Source organism: Protopterus annectens, chromosome 10.part0 (assembly GCF_019279795.1).
Source record: "Protopterus annectens isolate FY-2018-M chromosome 10.part0, PAN1.0, whole genome shotgun sequence".
Taxonomy (NCBI): Eukaryota; Metazoa; Chordata; order Ceratodontiformes; family Protopteridae; genus Protopterus; species Protopterus annectens.
In genome coordinates this window covers 1,662,296,793-1,662,313,347 of record NC_056744.1, presented here as the reverse complement: position 1 = coordinate 1,662,313,347, position 16,555 = coordinate 1,662,296,793, and the positions used below count along the sequence as shown (strand labels likewise).

Here is a 16,555-nt window from a genome sequence, read left to right as displayed (position 1 = left end):
TCTCTGCACTGCCCTTTGGCTTATTTACTGCACCCAGGGTCTTCACAAAATGCCTGGCACCAGTAATTGTGTACTGCAGACAAAGAGGAATTCAGATATATCCATACCTGGACGACTGCCTTATTCAAGCAGAAAGCAAGGACATTCTTTTAAAACATCTGGCGTTTGTAAAAAACCTACTAAGTTGCCTAGGGTACACAGTAAACGAAAAGAAGTCAAAACTAGTGCCCTCACAAGACATAATATTCCTGGTTGCCAGCTTAAATACAACGGCCCAGATGGCTTATCTCACGCCAGACAAGCAAGGACAACTGACTCAATACTTCAAAATGATGGCAACAAAGACCCAACTCCCTGCAAGAAAAATTCTGTGGGCCTTGGAATTCATGGCATCTTGCATACTGCTAATACCATATGCAAAATTGCATATGAGGAAATTACAATGGTACCTGAAAAGCGTATGGACTCAACACAACCACAGCTTGGAAACAATAATACCACTCATTCCCTGCCTTCAACAGGAGTTTCTATGGTGGGCCCATGCATGTCACCTCATCAAGGGTCAGCCTTTCACCTTACCTATAGCCAGGCAAACCATAACAACAGATGCATCGGATTACGCCTGGGGAGCACACATGGCAGGACAGTGTATTCAGGGCAAATGGTCTGCAGATCAAATGCATCTTCACATCAATCAAAAAGAGATGCTAGCTGTTCAAAATGCCCTAACAGCTTTCAAGGACCTCCTACATCCAGGACAACTTCTAATAAAGATGGACAACATGACAGTGATGTGGTACACAAACAAACAAGAGGGCGCACATTCCTACACCCTATGCAGGCAAGCAATGACCTTGTGGAACACAGCACTGACCTACCAAATTCAACTACAAGCACAATTCCTGCCAGGAAAGAAAAATACATTGGCAGACGAACTAAGCAGAAATATCATGGACCCCCACAAGTGGAAATTAGATCCACAAGTATTCACAATGATAACTCAAAAATGGGGGAGCCCAGACATAGATCTGTTTGCCTTTCCCCAAAACTACCAACTACGGAAATTTTGCACAAGGACATACCACACACTAGCTTGGAAAGTGGACACCCTCTCATTCAGTTGGAAAACATTAACAGTCTATGCATTTCCTCCACTGCCTCTTCTGGCAAAGGTGCTGCTGAAAGCCAGATTAGAGAGGCCACAAATGATACTCATTGCTCCAGACTGGCCACGCCAACACTGGTACCCAATATTAAGGAACATGGCTCAAAGCCCACCATGGATTTTACCTCAAATTCCTCACCTGCTGACTCAGCAAAACAATCAGATTCTACACAGCCAGTTCAAGACTTTAAATCTGGCTGCATGGCAGATTACCTAAACAACCAGTCAACACTTCTCTCTAAAGCTGTTATGGATGTCATTCTGGAGGCCAGGAGACCCAGCACCAGGAAAACCTACTCGGACAAATGGAAAAGATTCTGCGCCTGGAACAAGGCTAAAGGCCAAAATCCATACTAGGCTGTCTGCCCTAGGGCATTTATAAGCCTAGCCAGAGTGTGTTTGGCTTTCGCCACCCATTTTAAATTAATTTTGCTATGCCCTTTTTCGAGATTAGTATACTGTGCCTCTGTCTAACAGTGACACAGAAGTGATACCTGGGGTAAACCTACGATCCTCCATCCACTCAAGATTCCTCTTGAAGAGAGTCAGTGGGGGACTCTGCCTAACCTGGACTGGGATTTTATTCCAGAGTGAAGGGAGCCTCTGGGTTATGAATCTGTCCCTCCAGCATGTCATATTTATTTCAGTGCTGAGGTTCAAGTCTCTCAAGCGTGTAGCTCGATGGGATTTGGATTTTCTGAGGTGCAGCATGTCCATTAATTCCGGGTTGGACATGGCTTTATACGTCAGGCACAGATCGCCTCTAAGCAGGTGGTATGCCACTGAGTAGAGCTGGAGTTTCTTTAACCGGGCAGCATATGGCATCTGTTTGAGCCCTTTGATCCTCTTGGTGAGGTACTTTTGGGGTCTTTCCAGTTGCTGCAGGTGTCTGGTAAGGTACATCCCAAAAGGGGCATTGTACTCAAAAGGGGCATTGTACTCAATTATGGGCCTGATGAGGGATGAGTAAAGAGGCACGATGACCTCCCCTGATTTAGATGTGAATCCCTTCATGATTAGGTGGGCTATATAAAATGTTTTTCTAACCACTTTGGCCACGTGGTTGTCAAATGAGAGATTGCTATCAACTTGGGTCCCCAGGGCCCCAATTACTTCTTCTGTACTTAATGGATTACCACCAATGTGGTAATTTGTGGGCACTTTGTTTTTGCCACAGGGGATGACTATACACTTTTTGGCATTTAGCTTGAGGCCATGGCTCTGGCACCAATTGTCGGTTTCTATGAGGCCCTTTTGGAGGATGCTTGTGTCTGTTGGAGAGTCGATTATGGCGCCCAATTTGCAGTCATCTGCGAACTTGGTCAGCCACAGTCCTTCCGTGTTGGCCTGTACTTCCGAGAAATATATACCGAACAAGAGAGATCCCAGGACTGAGCCTTGTGGGATGCCACTTGTAACTGGTTTGGAGTCTGACATAGCTCCAGCAATTCTAACCATGTGGGTTCTGTCCTTGAGCCAGTTTGCAACCCATCTAGTGACATAGGGGTTTATATTTAAGCTGGTGAGCTTATCTATAATGCCCGAGTGGGGTATTGTATCGAAGGCTTTTGCGAGGTCCAGGTAGGCTGTGTGGACCACCTTCCCCGCGTCAATGGCCTTGGTGACTGTTTCAAAGAAATCGACCAGGTTTAAGAGGCAGGATCTGCCCTTAACAAAGCCAAAATGGGTAGGATCCAGTGTCTGTAGGTCCCCAATATCTTTATTTATGAGGTCCATGATGATCCTTTCCATAGCTTTGCAGACCAAGCTAGTCAGGCTTATGGGGCGATAGTTTCCAGGATCCATTGAGGCACCACCTTTGTGGAGAGGGGCCACTGTTGCTGTACGCTACTCTTTGGGTACATATCCTATAATAAGGCTGAGATTGAACAATAGTTTTATGTTTGGGTTTAGCTCTTCTTGGAGTTCATGTAGGACACAGCCCGGGACACTATCTGGTCCCATTGATGTTGTGTTTTTTGCTTTGGAGAGGTTGGCTCTTACCTGAGCATCTGAGATGTCTGGGGGGCAGCACTCTGCTGGGATAGATATTTGCTTTTTTGGTGGGGGGGGGAGTTTGCCAACATCCTAGCTGGCAGGTTCAGTGCAATGTCTGTGGGTTCGGTGTATTTGTAGTCATTTTGGACTAATTCTGAGCATATCTGGGAATTTCCACCCAGGTTCCTAACATAACTAAAGAAAGCCTTGTGATTATCCTTAGTGTCCTGTGCAGTTTTTCTCTCGAAGCTGGCCTTAGACGATTTTATGAGTGCCCGTAGTTTTTTGCTAACACTGATCAGAGATGCCTTCCCTTTTTGGGATTTTGCTCTATCATGTAGTAGCTTCCTCCTTCTATTGTATAGTTTGTTTATGGCTGGGGTCCACCAGACAGGACGTCTGCCTTTGGAGGATTGGGTCTTGGTTTTATTTGGGATTGCATGATCCATGCATTCCTGAAGGTGTTCATAGAATGCGTTTATAAAGGATTCTGCGGTCTGGGCCTTATTTTCCACAGGCCCGGGGGCTTTGAAGGATTCCACCTCGGTTTTGAGGAGTGTGAAATTTTCTTTAGAGATGTTTTTCACTGTGGTTTTCTGGGCAGGGGGTGGGGTCGGGATGTGAATATCCAGTGAGATTAGTTTATGGTCTGATCTTACCAGTGAGGGATACACTTCTGGTCTGGAGCATAGAGTCCCCATGTTGGTGATGATCAGGTCCAGTATGTTTTCCCCTCTTGTGGGAGTGGTAACAAGTTGTTCCATAGCATCTGAGTTTATAAATTCTAGGAACCTTTGAGCTAGGGTGTTGGAGCTAGAGTAATGCTCCCAGTCTATGTTTGGGTAGTTGAAGTCGCCCAATATAATGGTGTTTGGAGAGACCTTCATATTTTCCAGTGTTCTCAGGAAGGCCGAGTGGGGTTCCTGGGTTTGGGAGGGTGGTCTGTAGCAGGCTATAAACTGGAAGGCAGTTTTACCCACTGTTAGTTGCACATGGATAGTCTCTGATGCTTCGTGCTGTGCCACCAAACTGGAAGTGTGGGTATCTTTGACGAATATTGATACTCCCCCCTCCTTTTCTGGTTCGGTCCAAGTTTTGGGGCCGAAAAGCATGGTATGAGGTATAACCTGGTAGTGCTGGGGTGCTCTTGGGAGCCTTGAACCAGGTTTCTGTTACTGCACAGATATCAATGTTCTCCATGCTAAGGAGAGTTTCGAGTGCATGCATCTTGAGGTTTAGACTTCTGGCGTTGAGTAGCATTACTCTTAGTTTCTTATCCCTTGTGATACCTATGGAGGTGGGTTTGTCTTTTGAGCCTTGCCTAAAAAAGGCACTATGGGGATAGCAAGAGCCTTTGCCAATATCTGAAAGCCCAAGGGTGACATGTGCAAGCTGTCCCTAGTGAAGCATCGTGGCTTGTCGAGCATGTCATCCCAGGCATTGGATCCCCCTTGAATGACACCAATACTTAAGCCAATTGTTGAAATTAATCATCTTGTCTTCATATTGTGGCATCATTCTTGGTGAGGGTAAGATGCTACTCAAGGTCAGCATCATATCGGCCTGGGCTACATGCTCAGAGAGCTCCTTTGTGTCTCTTTTCATGTAGTCCAGGGAGGTACATTTCAGGTCATTCACACCAGCATGGACAATGACTGAGTCATATTTGTACTTGTCTTGGAGTGACCTGAGTGCTTGTGTTATGTGGCGGATCCTAGCGCCTGACAGGCAGCTCACCGTGACCTTCTCCTTGTTCAGCCTGGTGAGTGGGACGTCAGTGTGCCTGACGATAGAGTCACCTATTACAAGTGTATCAGGTGTGTTGTTTAGCCTTAAGGGCTGTGACTGTTCGGCACACTGGCTTTGTGAGCTATGTGTTGCAAGTGTTTTGTTTTGGGGTAGCGGTTGCTTGGGTGTCTGCTTTGGAGGTCTCTGCTGCTTAGGCAGATTTTTATTTAGAGCCTCCGAGTATGTTTTTATGTGTTTATGTGTTTGGTTTGCTGTCGTGGTAGGTCTATGTGAGACTGGAATTGTAGTGAGTGTGGTTTCCTTCTCCTCCTGACTGGTTACTCCAGTACTGAGTTGAGAGAGCTTAGCCTCCAGTTTGTCTATATGGTTGCATCTCTCACATGTGTTGGAATTTGTTGGGAGGAGGAGAGGGTTGTCTATGTACATGAGGCAGTTGTAACATTGCCTCAAGATTCCCAGATTCACCAGCTGGACCGGAGAGGAGATTGACAACTGACCTTTGGACATGCTAGAATAGTATTGGGAATTCCTTTATAATTGAAAAAAGGGCCAATGGGGAACAAGGTACTCAAGGGGAGTTTGTGAGGGTATAGTGCTTTTAATTTTTTTAGTGCTGACTTATATAATTGCTTTAATGAGCAAGTGCCAGGTAACTTAAATGCAAAACGACTAACAGTAACTTTCTTTCAAGTGAAACAAGGAAATAAGTACAGTAAGCAATGCAGATATCACTAGGGATCCACAGAAGTGCTGAAAAGCCGCGTTTTAGGTGGAATTAGCGTTACAGGGAAATAACAAGCAAACAAGCATACAAACAAAGCTAGATTCAGCAGGCCTGGATCTAGTCTATGCTACAGCAAACAAGGTGTACCAATTTCAGTAAGAAACAGTTCATATATGCAGGCATTATAAACCTTTAACCAGAAATTCCCAGCTCAGAAGGGCAGAGTCCAGCCTCTCCTCCCACAAGAGTGCAGACCACAAACCTTCTTAATGTAAAATAACTGGCCTGAAGCCCAAGTTCTTAAACCAGAACTAATACACTTTTAGAATAACAGACACTGAGCCCTCAATCAGCAGTTCCCAACTTAGAAGGATGTAAGCTACCTGTCCTGCCACCACAGTGCAGGCCACAAACCTTCCTAATGTAAAACAACTGGTCTGAAGCCCAAGTGCTTAATCCAAAAGACTTAGAATGATAGCTACACTTTAATCAAGTTACTACCAAGCAGTAATAAATACAATTGAATACTTTAAAGAATGCCTGGATTAGTGCTCAAGTTATACAAACAAAGCTAGATTCAGCAGGCCTGGATCTGGTCTATGCTACAGCAAACAAGGTGTGCCAATTTCAGTAAGAAGCAGTTCAGATATGCAGGCACTATAAGCCTTTAACCAGAAATTCCCAGCTCAGAAGGACAGAGTCCAGCCTCTCCTCCCACAAGAGTGCAGACCACGAACCCTCTTAATGTAAAATAATTGGCCTGAAGCCCAAGTGCTTAAACCAGAATTAATACACTTTTAGAATAACAAACACTGAGCCCTCAATCAGCAGTTCCCAATTTAGAAGGATGTAAGCTACCTGTCCTGCCACTACAGTGCGGACCACAAACCTTCTTAATGTAAAACAATCGGTCTGAAGCCCAAGTGCTTAAACTAAAAGGCTTAGAATGAGTTACACCAAGCAGTAATAAATACAACTGAGTACTTTTAAGATGACGCAAATGCAAAATAAAGTAGGAAGAAACACAAATACAGTAAAAGCAGATAACAATTTTTTTTTTTTTTTTTTTTTTTTTTTTTTTTTTTTTGAGTGAGTGAGCAAATGAGAAGGGCCCAGGAGGAGTATCCAAGTGCAAATTTACAAGAGGGGCGGGCAGTTTCAAAGCCACCAAGATTAACACCAAGACAAAAACACGGAGGGTGGGTGGGAACCTACTGAAAAACAGAGTCACAAATTCCAGCTAGATATTGCTCAATGCAACACAAACAAATTACTTTAAATCGTGTATTATTTGATAGAAGTGCAGATAAAAATTTACTTAGCTTCACTTATGCATTCAGTTGATTGCATGCAGGTCTTAGTCGGCCAAAGCTCACAGTTTAAACAGAAATTAATTCACTGTACCACTTGTGTAAGACAGAAACTGAATAACAATGAAGGAAACTACCCCCACTTATCACTGGCTATGCAGGTTTTTTAACAAGCCTTAACTGAAAATACCACTTGTATAAGACCTACTGAAAAACAGAGTCACACCGTCCAGTAGATATTGTTCAATGAAATACAAACAAATTACTTTAAATTGTGTATTATTTGATAAAAGTGCAGATAAAAATTTACTTAGCTTCACTTATGCGTTCAGTTGATTGCATGCAGGTCTTAGCCGGCAAAAGCTCACAGACTCTTGTCCCAAATATTCATCAGATTCTGCAATATTTGACTGAGGTGTTGCACAAAGGCCTTTCCTTTTCATCTATTAAGATCCACGCTTTAGCTATTTCAACACTGATCCTCCTATCTTTTCACATCCATTACTAAGACAGTTCCTCAGAGGGGCTAAGAACATAAGACCGCCCCGGTGAGCACCAACACCAACTTGGGACCTCAATTTTGTTTTGGAAAAGCTTACACTACCGCCCTTCAAACCAGCTTTTACAACCGATTTACAATTTTTATCATGGAAAACTGCCCTGCTGCTAGCAATAACTTCAGCACGAAGAGTCTCAGAGCTACAGGCCCTAATGGCAGTGGAGCCTTTCATCATTTTTCATCAAGACAGAGTTTCTTTACGAACTAACCCCTCCTTTATGCCAAAAGTGGTATCCAGTGTGGCTCTAAACCAAACCATTCATTTACCCACCTTTTATCCAAACCGCCAGAATTAAGGGGAAAGGCGCCTACACTCTTTGGACATTCACAGGCAATTACATTTCTACTTGGATAAAACTAAGGCTTTCAGAAAGTCTGACCCAACTCTTTGTATCCTATGCTGCAGGGTCACAAGGAAAGGCTATCTCAAACAGACCATTTCAAAATGGATAGGACATTGTATCCATTTCTGCTACACGCACCGTGGGAAACCTGTACCTGGTAACATTAGGCCCCATTCCACCAGGGCTCCAGCAACATCAGCAACCTTCCTCAGAGGGATACCAACCAAGGATATTTTGGAGGCTGCAACTTGGAGTTCAGTGCACACCTTCACCAAGCACTACCACTTATCTCTATACTCAAAAACCAGAGCTGGCTTTGCCACTGCAGTTCTGCAGGGCCTACTAGCTTCTCCAAACCCTGTTTAGTACCAACCGCCCAGCCTTAGCTTTGGGATTCAACCCAAGTGTGATGACTGCAGCAGTGTAACACAATGAACATAGTACAGTTTTGTACCTACCATAAATGTAGATGTTCGAGTGTTCACACTGCTGCAGTCCAGGTTACCCTCCCACCATTCCCTCTTCTTACCTGGGTTTTATCTATACCTCCCATTTTATATAATATATATGATGTATTTCTATATGGTGTATTTGCTTACAGCTGTAGCTATTGTTTTATACTTATGTATTTTACTTAGGATTATGTATTGCCTTCCTATTTGGGGGCACCTGACATCTGGGGCAAGAAAAACTGAAGAAAATGGCGACGGCTGCCTCTTTTATACCCCTGTCGCACTGATGTCAGGGAAGAAGCGACCGCAACCGACGCTGAACCAAGACTTTGGAACTCAGGTTGACTGCAGGACCGCCTGATGGCAGGATAACCCAGGTGTGATGACTGCAGCAGTGTGAACACTCGAACATCTACATTTATGTTAGGTACAAAACTGTACTGTCTTTCATTCACTCCAGTCCCAAACAACTAGGTTCTGTTTACAGATGCCTCAAACAAGGCAAGGGAGGCTTAGACAGGAGACCACAGAGTTCAAGGTCAGTGGCCTTCCAAAGTATTGAAAGAACACATCAACATAAAGGAAACAAGGGCACTATTACTAGTCCTACAGACCTTCTCACAACTTTGTAAACCCTGCTGATGTACACAGACAACACCACAGTTATGTAGTACATAATCAGAGAGGCTCAAGATTCTACCTCCTGGGCAGTCTGGCACTGGAAGTCTGGCATATGGACTCTCATCTAAATCTTACACTTAGTCATGTATATTCCCTCATAGCAGATTGTCTAAGCAGGGACATGAAGGACCCTCATGAATTCTCCCTGAACACAGAAGCTTTCAAATCCATAATTCTCAGATGGTGGTCTCCTCAGATAGGTTTCTTTGCTTCCCCCAAGCATCACCAACTCCTGTATTTCTGCACAAGGAACCCATCACCTCTAGCTTGGAGGACATATGCCTTCTCTTTCCAATGGATAGGGAAGCTCCTTTATGTACATCTCCCTCTGCTTCCAAGGCTCCTACTCAGCGCCCAGAATAAATCTGCAAAACTCCAGCTTCTGGCACCTTTCTGGCCAAGACAACAATTGTCCCTCCCTGTGTTTCACCTTTCAAAGGGAATTTACTGGAGAATCCCTCCAAAACCAGATCTAATCACTCATCAGAAAGGATAGCTCCTTCGTCTGAATCTGACTTTACTCAGGCTAACATTCCAGATGACTGGATTCTAATCCCTATAGGACACACCTTTTGTGTAGAGGGGGTTTCAGTCCTACAAGACGTCAGGAAACCTAACACCAAGAAATCTTACACAGCCAAGTGGATGAGATATTCATTTTGGTACCTGAAGCAAAACTCCAACCACTTCTTTAGATACCCCCCTCAGTACTTCAATACTTATGTGAATTATTACATTGTGTTGATCTACTCATCCATTAAGGCTTGCTTTTCTGCCATTAATACTTTCCTACCTTTAGAGCCTCCTCTCATGTGCAGCACAGAGGTTAATCTTTTTCTGAGAGGTGCTCTACACCTTAAACCCTGAAGGAAGCCTATTGCCCTACCTTGGGAACTCACTTTTTTTTTTTTTTTTTTAAAAAGTTACTTTACTCAATTTAAACTGGCTACTTCAGCTATTCTTAAATTCTGCACTTGGAAAACAGTTCGCCTCCTGATCTTGCCTTTAGCCAGCAGAGTCTCAAAACTCCATGTTCTCATGGCTATTCCACCCTTCATCTTTCACAAAAATAGGATGAACCTCAGGGCCAGTCCTTCCTTCTTGCCAAAAGCTAACCCTTAACCAGGCAGTCAGTCTGCCTACATTCTTCCACAATCTCCAAAATAGGGCAGAAAGAATCTTACACTACTTAGACATTCAAAGATAATTGAGATTTCACCTTGATAAAAGTAGGGATATTAGAAAAATAGACCAGCTGTTCACCTTCTTTATGGATTTCAGGCTAGGTTAGCCAATTTCCAAACAAACTGTTGCTTCCTGAATCTGAAAGTCTATTTCCTTCTCCTGCTTTCACCATGGAAATACTTTACCCACTTGACCAAAAGCACATTTCATTTGAGCAGTGGCCTCATCTGGGGCCTTCTACAAGGGGGAGGATACCATGTCCCTTCTAGAATCAGCTACATGGTCATCTATCCACTCTTTCACAAAACACTGTAAGCTAGATGTTTTCTCCAGGTCCAAGGCACTGTTTGCCAGAACTATTTTGTCTGGCCTCCTGGACTCTTCTCTTTTCTTTTCCTTCTCTTTAAGCTTGATATGCTTCTGTCTCTACACCTCTGGGAATCAAACATCTGTTAGGAATATTGCAGCAGTGACTCAGTGAAGACAGTACATTTGTATAAGAACTAACTGTAGCAGTAAATGTCCTACTTATCGCTGTAGCAGTATTCATTTTTTCCTTATACCTTTTCTCTTATTTTTCTCCCTGTATTGGCAGAAACACTATGCTACCTTACACTCTCACAGATACACAAGCATTATCTCAGGGTAGTACAGCGTTTATGAGCTGGAACTTGTTTATCCTTTTCAAACTAAGCCCCTCCTAGCATACAAGTCTCTTTCCTAGATTTTCTTCAGGCCACTGCTGGCTTGAAGATAGATTGAAGATCTTGCATGTACTTCCACAGACCAAAATGTAGCAGCGCTAAGCAGGCTGGATTCCAATGGCAATAACGACCCACCCAAACTCCAAGATGTAGATGTACGATACCTTAAACCTCTTGTATCAGAGGCAATATGGGCCATATGGATATTTACCCCTTAAGGATATCTGGTGTTTCAGCTAAATGGCAATAGGGTAATTTGCATTTATCCCATATTGCATCAGATACAAGAGGTTTAAGGTATCACACAGTGGAAAATATAGCTTTACTAGATTTTTCTTTTTGTGTTTTTTACCAGTTGTTTTTCTGTGTGACATTTTTACTCATTGTTTTAGTTTGTTAGTTGGGATATTTTGTAGACACCCAAATGGTTATGGATATCAGTTGGGTACACAACCCTGTGTTTCCAAATGTCAGCCAAACATTCCTCTTGTGCTGTGCTGATGATGCCATAAGAAGGCAGAAACATACATGTCCACGGTTAAGGCCTTTGGCTTTATTGGCCTGAAATTGTCCATAAAACGACTAAAAGTGAAAGTAAAAGAAAAAGTCAAGGACAAAAATATGGAATACAAAAAGGGAAACCATGATACAAAAAACAACACGTGTTAAAACAAAAGATGCTGCACAGTCAAGCTTCCAAAGCTTCAATATAATTGTTTAGCACTTTCCTTCTCAAAATAAATGGACATTTCAAATCTGTATCGTATAATGTAAACACTGCATTTGAAGCATCTTGAAATCACATCATCTAAAGCAACCATTTGAAAACAATTAAACCTAACTAGTTGCAGTAAACAAAATGCAGCACTAAATTCCAAATATTTGTTATTAAAAACTGTGATACAGGTAAATAACATCATAAGAACAAAAAGACTCATTGTAAAGGACAGGTCGGAATGGAATCTGTTGTTTAGGAGCTCTAAGTTTAAGCACACTGTTAGTAAATGATTCATTGTCATTTTCACTTATTCCAGGAATTCTGCAAGCATTCAGTTTTAGCTGCCATAACAGCTCACTGTATTTAACTGTTTCCTCCAAGACACCCCACGAAAGTTTAAATTGAAGTTGGGTAACTATATTGGACAAAGCAGGTATAAATCTTATTTTAATGGAAATAAACCTCATGATAATCAAAGCAACATGTTTGTGAATTTGATTCTGGAAAGTGAACATGTAACAGCTCCACACAGTGAAGAATGACTGGGTATTTCAGGTAGTGTTTATTACCACAGAATTGTGCTGGGTTTAAAATGTATTTTTTTATTACATAACATTTTACATTACTTCTACAGTTTGATAGGTACAGCAGTGTCTATTACTGCTCACTGGCAAAATTCAAATATAAATAGACACACACTCTCACAAAGTAACAGATGCTGTCTTGCAGATAAGCATATCTACTGAGAACCATCTAGTAATTTCTGAAACTACAATATGTAAAATTTTCCATTAGAAATGTACAAGGAATAGACTACTCTTTCTTAAAAACAGAGAAAAACGTCCTTCAAAATGACAGGACTGTACAAAAAAAAAAAAAAAAGCACTTGAGAGACATACCGAAGTTGTTTGTTAAGCACAGTAATGCAGCCTAGTGGTGGGTATTATAAGGAAATATTTCTCTCTGAAGTGGGGGAGTCCACATTTTTGGTGTTGAAGCTGACAATGCTCTTGTACAGTATGTTATCTTCCTGTATTGCTGCCAAGAACTATTTATATTTGAGTGTAAGATGAGTGTTGTGGCACATTTCTTAGTATGTTGGGATTACCTACAGGAAGGTATGTGCCCACCCAGCCCACGTCCCAAAGCTCTGTAAACATATAAACACAAACAAACTTCTCTTTATGTAAGGATGCATATGTAAATCCTTGATAAGAAGGCAGTCAGTCCTCATCTTCTGTTTGTACCAGTGAAGATGAAAGCTGTGTTCTGTGGATGGAGAGCTTGCATCATAAATAATTTTTGAAGCATTTTAAACTGTATTACCCTGCCCTTCAAAGCTATGGATTGAGGCAGATACATGTAAGTATAAGGGCAGTCTCCACGCCTGATTTATGTACATGCAAGTATAAGGGCAGTCTCCACGCCTGATTTAAGTACATGTAAGTGTAAGGGTGGTCTCCATGCCTGATTTATGTACATGTAAGTATACGGGCAGCCTCCATGTCTGGTTTATGTACATGTAAGTACAAGGGCAGTCTCCACGCCTGATTTATGTACATGTAAGTATAAGGGCAGTCTCCATGCCTGATTTATCTACGTATAAGTATAAGGGCAGTCTCCACGCCTGATTTAGGTACATGTAAGTATAAGGGCAGTCTCCATGCCTGATTTATGCTCCCTCCCCTCCCCCTTAGGATGTAAAAGGACTAAACCTGCTGATAGTGTTGGAGCTGAAACTACAAAAGTGCTCCGACTCAAACTTTTGCAGTTATAGTAAGTTGTTCACACACTTGTAAAATGTATATTTTAATCATATGGATCACTGCTGCAGTAAAAATCTTGGCATATGGGGAGACCTTTTTAGCTTTATCAGGAAAGCGAGGAGGAAAAAAGCAATATTATGTCCTTCTGAGTTTTAATTAATACTGGGTGAACTTGGAGAGAATTTGTTGTAAAGTTGTGGTTACATATAGTTACTTGACAGTGGATTAACAGTAGTGCAGTAGACAGTACACTAACCAAAGGGAGGTGAACGGGGTAACTACAGAGAACAAACTGTAAAGCATGTATCTAAGATTGCCTAAAACTATGAATGCTGGAAGTTAAATGTGAGGAAGATTGTTACTGGAAAGGGAAAATAAATGGAGGGGGGGGTGAGAAGGGGGCCATATTGCAGTTTTACAGAATTTACCAAATTCTGATAAAAGGTGAAACTGAATTACCTAACCTTATTTTATTAATGATGTTAATAATAACAGAAAAAAATATTTAGTAAACAAAAACAAATCCAAAAATGTTTAAATTGCTAAACTGTACACACGTCATTCTGATGAATTACATTGCATATTTCTTTTGGTCTTATAATATACTTTCAAATAATCTGTTTTAGGTATGAAGAGTGCAGACTGCAATGTGAATTGCAGTCAACAGCCAACACTTGTGAGATCACAGTTGCATCACCCTAGAAGGAACCTCCAGCAGAGGTCTCAACCTGGAAAGGACATTAACGAGGTGTATCTCACTCATGTACCACAGCTTCTTTCAGATCATCACTGCCACCAAACCCCTGAATGTGACAATGGAGCACCTGCAGCACATCACCCGACAGAGCATCTACTACCACTGCGTACTCAGCCAGTGAAGGTGTATGATGAGCTTTCTCTTACTCCTACTCCAAGACTTCAATCAGGACATGGCTGCAGCAGGAGCTCTGAATGTGACACTGGAACACCTGCAGCACATCATCTGACAGAGCATCTACAGCCACGTGCTCAGCAGGTGAAGGTGTATGACGAGCTTTCTCTTACTCCTACTCCAAGACTTCAATCAGGACATGGCTGCAGCAGGAGCTCTGAATGTGACACTGGAACACCTGCAGCACATCATCTGACAGAGCATCTACAGCCATGTGTTCAGCAGGTGAAGGTGTATGATGAGCTTTCTCTTACTCCAAGACTTCACTCAGGACATGGCTGCAGCAGGAGCTCTGAATGTGACACTGGAACACCTGTAGCACATCATCTGACAGAGCATCTACAGCAACGTGCTCAGCAGGTGAAGGTGTATGATGAGCTTTCTCTTACTCCTACTCCAAGACTTCACTCAGGACATGGCTGCGACAGGAGCTCTGAATGTGACACTGGAACACCTGCAGCACATCATCTGACAGAGCATCTACAGCCACGTGCTCAACAGGTGAAGGTGTATGATGAGCTTTCTCTTACTCCTACTCCAAGACTTCATTCAGGACATGGCCGCAGCAGGAGCTCTGAACATAACACAACTAAGAGATTTCACTCAAAAAAAGAAACGCACAAATGTGGTGAATGCAATAAATCTTTCACACATGCCAGTAGCCTGAGAAATCATAAAGTCGTTCACACAGGATTGAAACCATATAAATGTACTGAATGCAGTAAGTGTTTCACACAGCTAAGCAGTCTTCAAAGTCATTATGTCATTCACACAGGAGTGATGCAATATGAATGTTCCGAGTGCAATAAAGGTTTCACACATGCCAGTAGCCTGAGAAATCATAAAGTCATTCACACAGGATTGAAACCATATAAATGTACTGAATGCAGTAAATGTTTCACACGGCTAAGCAGTCTTCGAAGTCATTATGTCATTCACACAGGAGTGATGCAATATGAATGCACTGAGTGCAATAAGAGTTTCACACAGCTAAGGAATCTTAAAAATCATTATGCCATTCACACGGGATTGAAACCATATAAATGTACAGAGTGCAATAAGGGTTTCACACAGCTAAGGTATCTTAAAAGGCATTATGCCATTCACACGGGATTGAAACCATATAAATGTGCAGAGTGCAATAAGAGTTTCACACAGCAAAGCAATCTTCGACGGCATTGTGCCATTCACACAGGATTGAAACCGTATAAATGCACTGAGTGCAATATGTGTTTCACAGTGCTAAGCAACCTTCAAAGGCATCTTTTCACTCACACAGGAGAGAAGCGATATGAATGCACTGAGTGCAATAAAGGTTTCACACGGCTAAGGAGTCTTCGAAAACATTATGCCATTCACACAGGATTGAAACCATATAAATATACTGAGTGCAATAAGGGTTTCACACAGCTAAGTAATCTTTGACGGCATGCCATTCACACAGGATTGAAACCATATAAATATACTGTGTGCAATCAGAGTTTCACACAGCTAGGCAATCTTTGAGGGCATTATGCTATTCACACAGGATTGAAACCATATAAATGTACTGAGTGAAATAAGGGTTTTACACAGCTAAGTAATCTTTGACGGCATTATGCCATTCACACAGGATTGAAACGATATAAATGTACTGAGTGAAATAAGGGTTTCATACAGCTAAGGTATCTTCAACAGCATTATGCCATTCACACAGGATAGAAACGATATAAATGTACTGAGTGCAATAAGGGTTTTATACAGCTAACGTATCTTCAACGGCATTATGCCATTCACAAAGTATTGAAATCATATAAATGTACCGAATGCAATAAGAGTTTCACACAGCTAGGCAGTCTTCAGCATTATGCCATTCACACAGGAAAGTCCAAATGGAGAGACGAAAAGTCAGCAATCAAAGGAGAGTAGTAGTGCTGAAATTGAATTCATCCTCCAGTCTTGGTGAGTACCTTCGTGAAGTGGACCCTGGTTTCACAAAATCTCCCCAAGGCAATACTTATATAGAGACTGTATTTATATAGCATATATCATGGACAGAAGTAGGTCAAAAGCTAAAAAACACAGCTGGGTGCAAGAAACCCAGAATAAAAGAGTGCCCAATCCTGGTAGGTGCACTGGTGCCAGGACTGGAAAAGATGACTTGTGTAGAATCCTCGAAACACTGAAACAGTACTGCAATGAGGCTAGGCCAGGCCCAGGAGGAGGATGAACCCCCTGTTGTAGAAGGAAGTAGTAGTCCACAAAAATCAGAAAAAATGATAGGCCAAAG

General features: G+C 42.2%; 1 protein-coding gene across 1 annotated transcript in view; it reads left to right on the top strand.

The window, feature by feature from the left end:
- Positions 1-16,555, top strand: part of LOC122813870 (zinc finger protein 813-like) — a 324,891-nt gene extending 308,336 nt beyond the window's left edge. Inside the window, exon 6 of the mRNA XM_044086409.1 lies at positions 13,982-16,555. Within this exon, the coding sequence (XP_043942344.1) occupies positions 13,982-15,711 (1,730 nt within the window). The 3' untranslated portion in view covers positions 15,712-16,555. The remainder of the gene's footprint in view (positions 1-13,981) is intronic.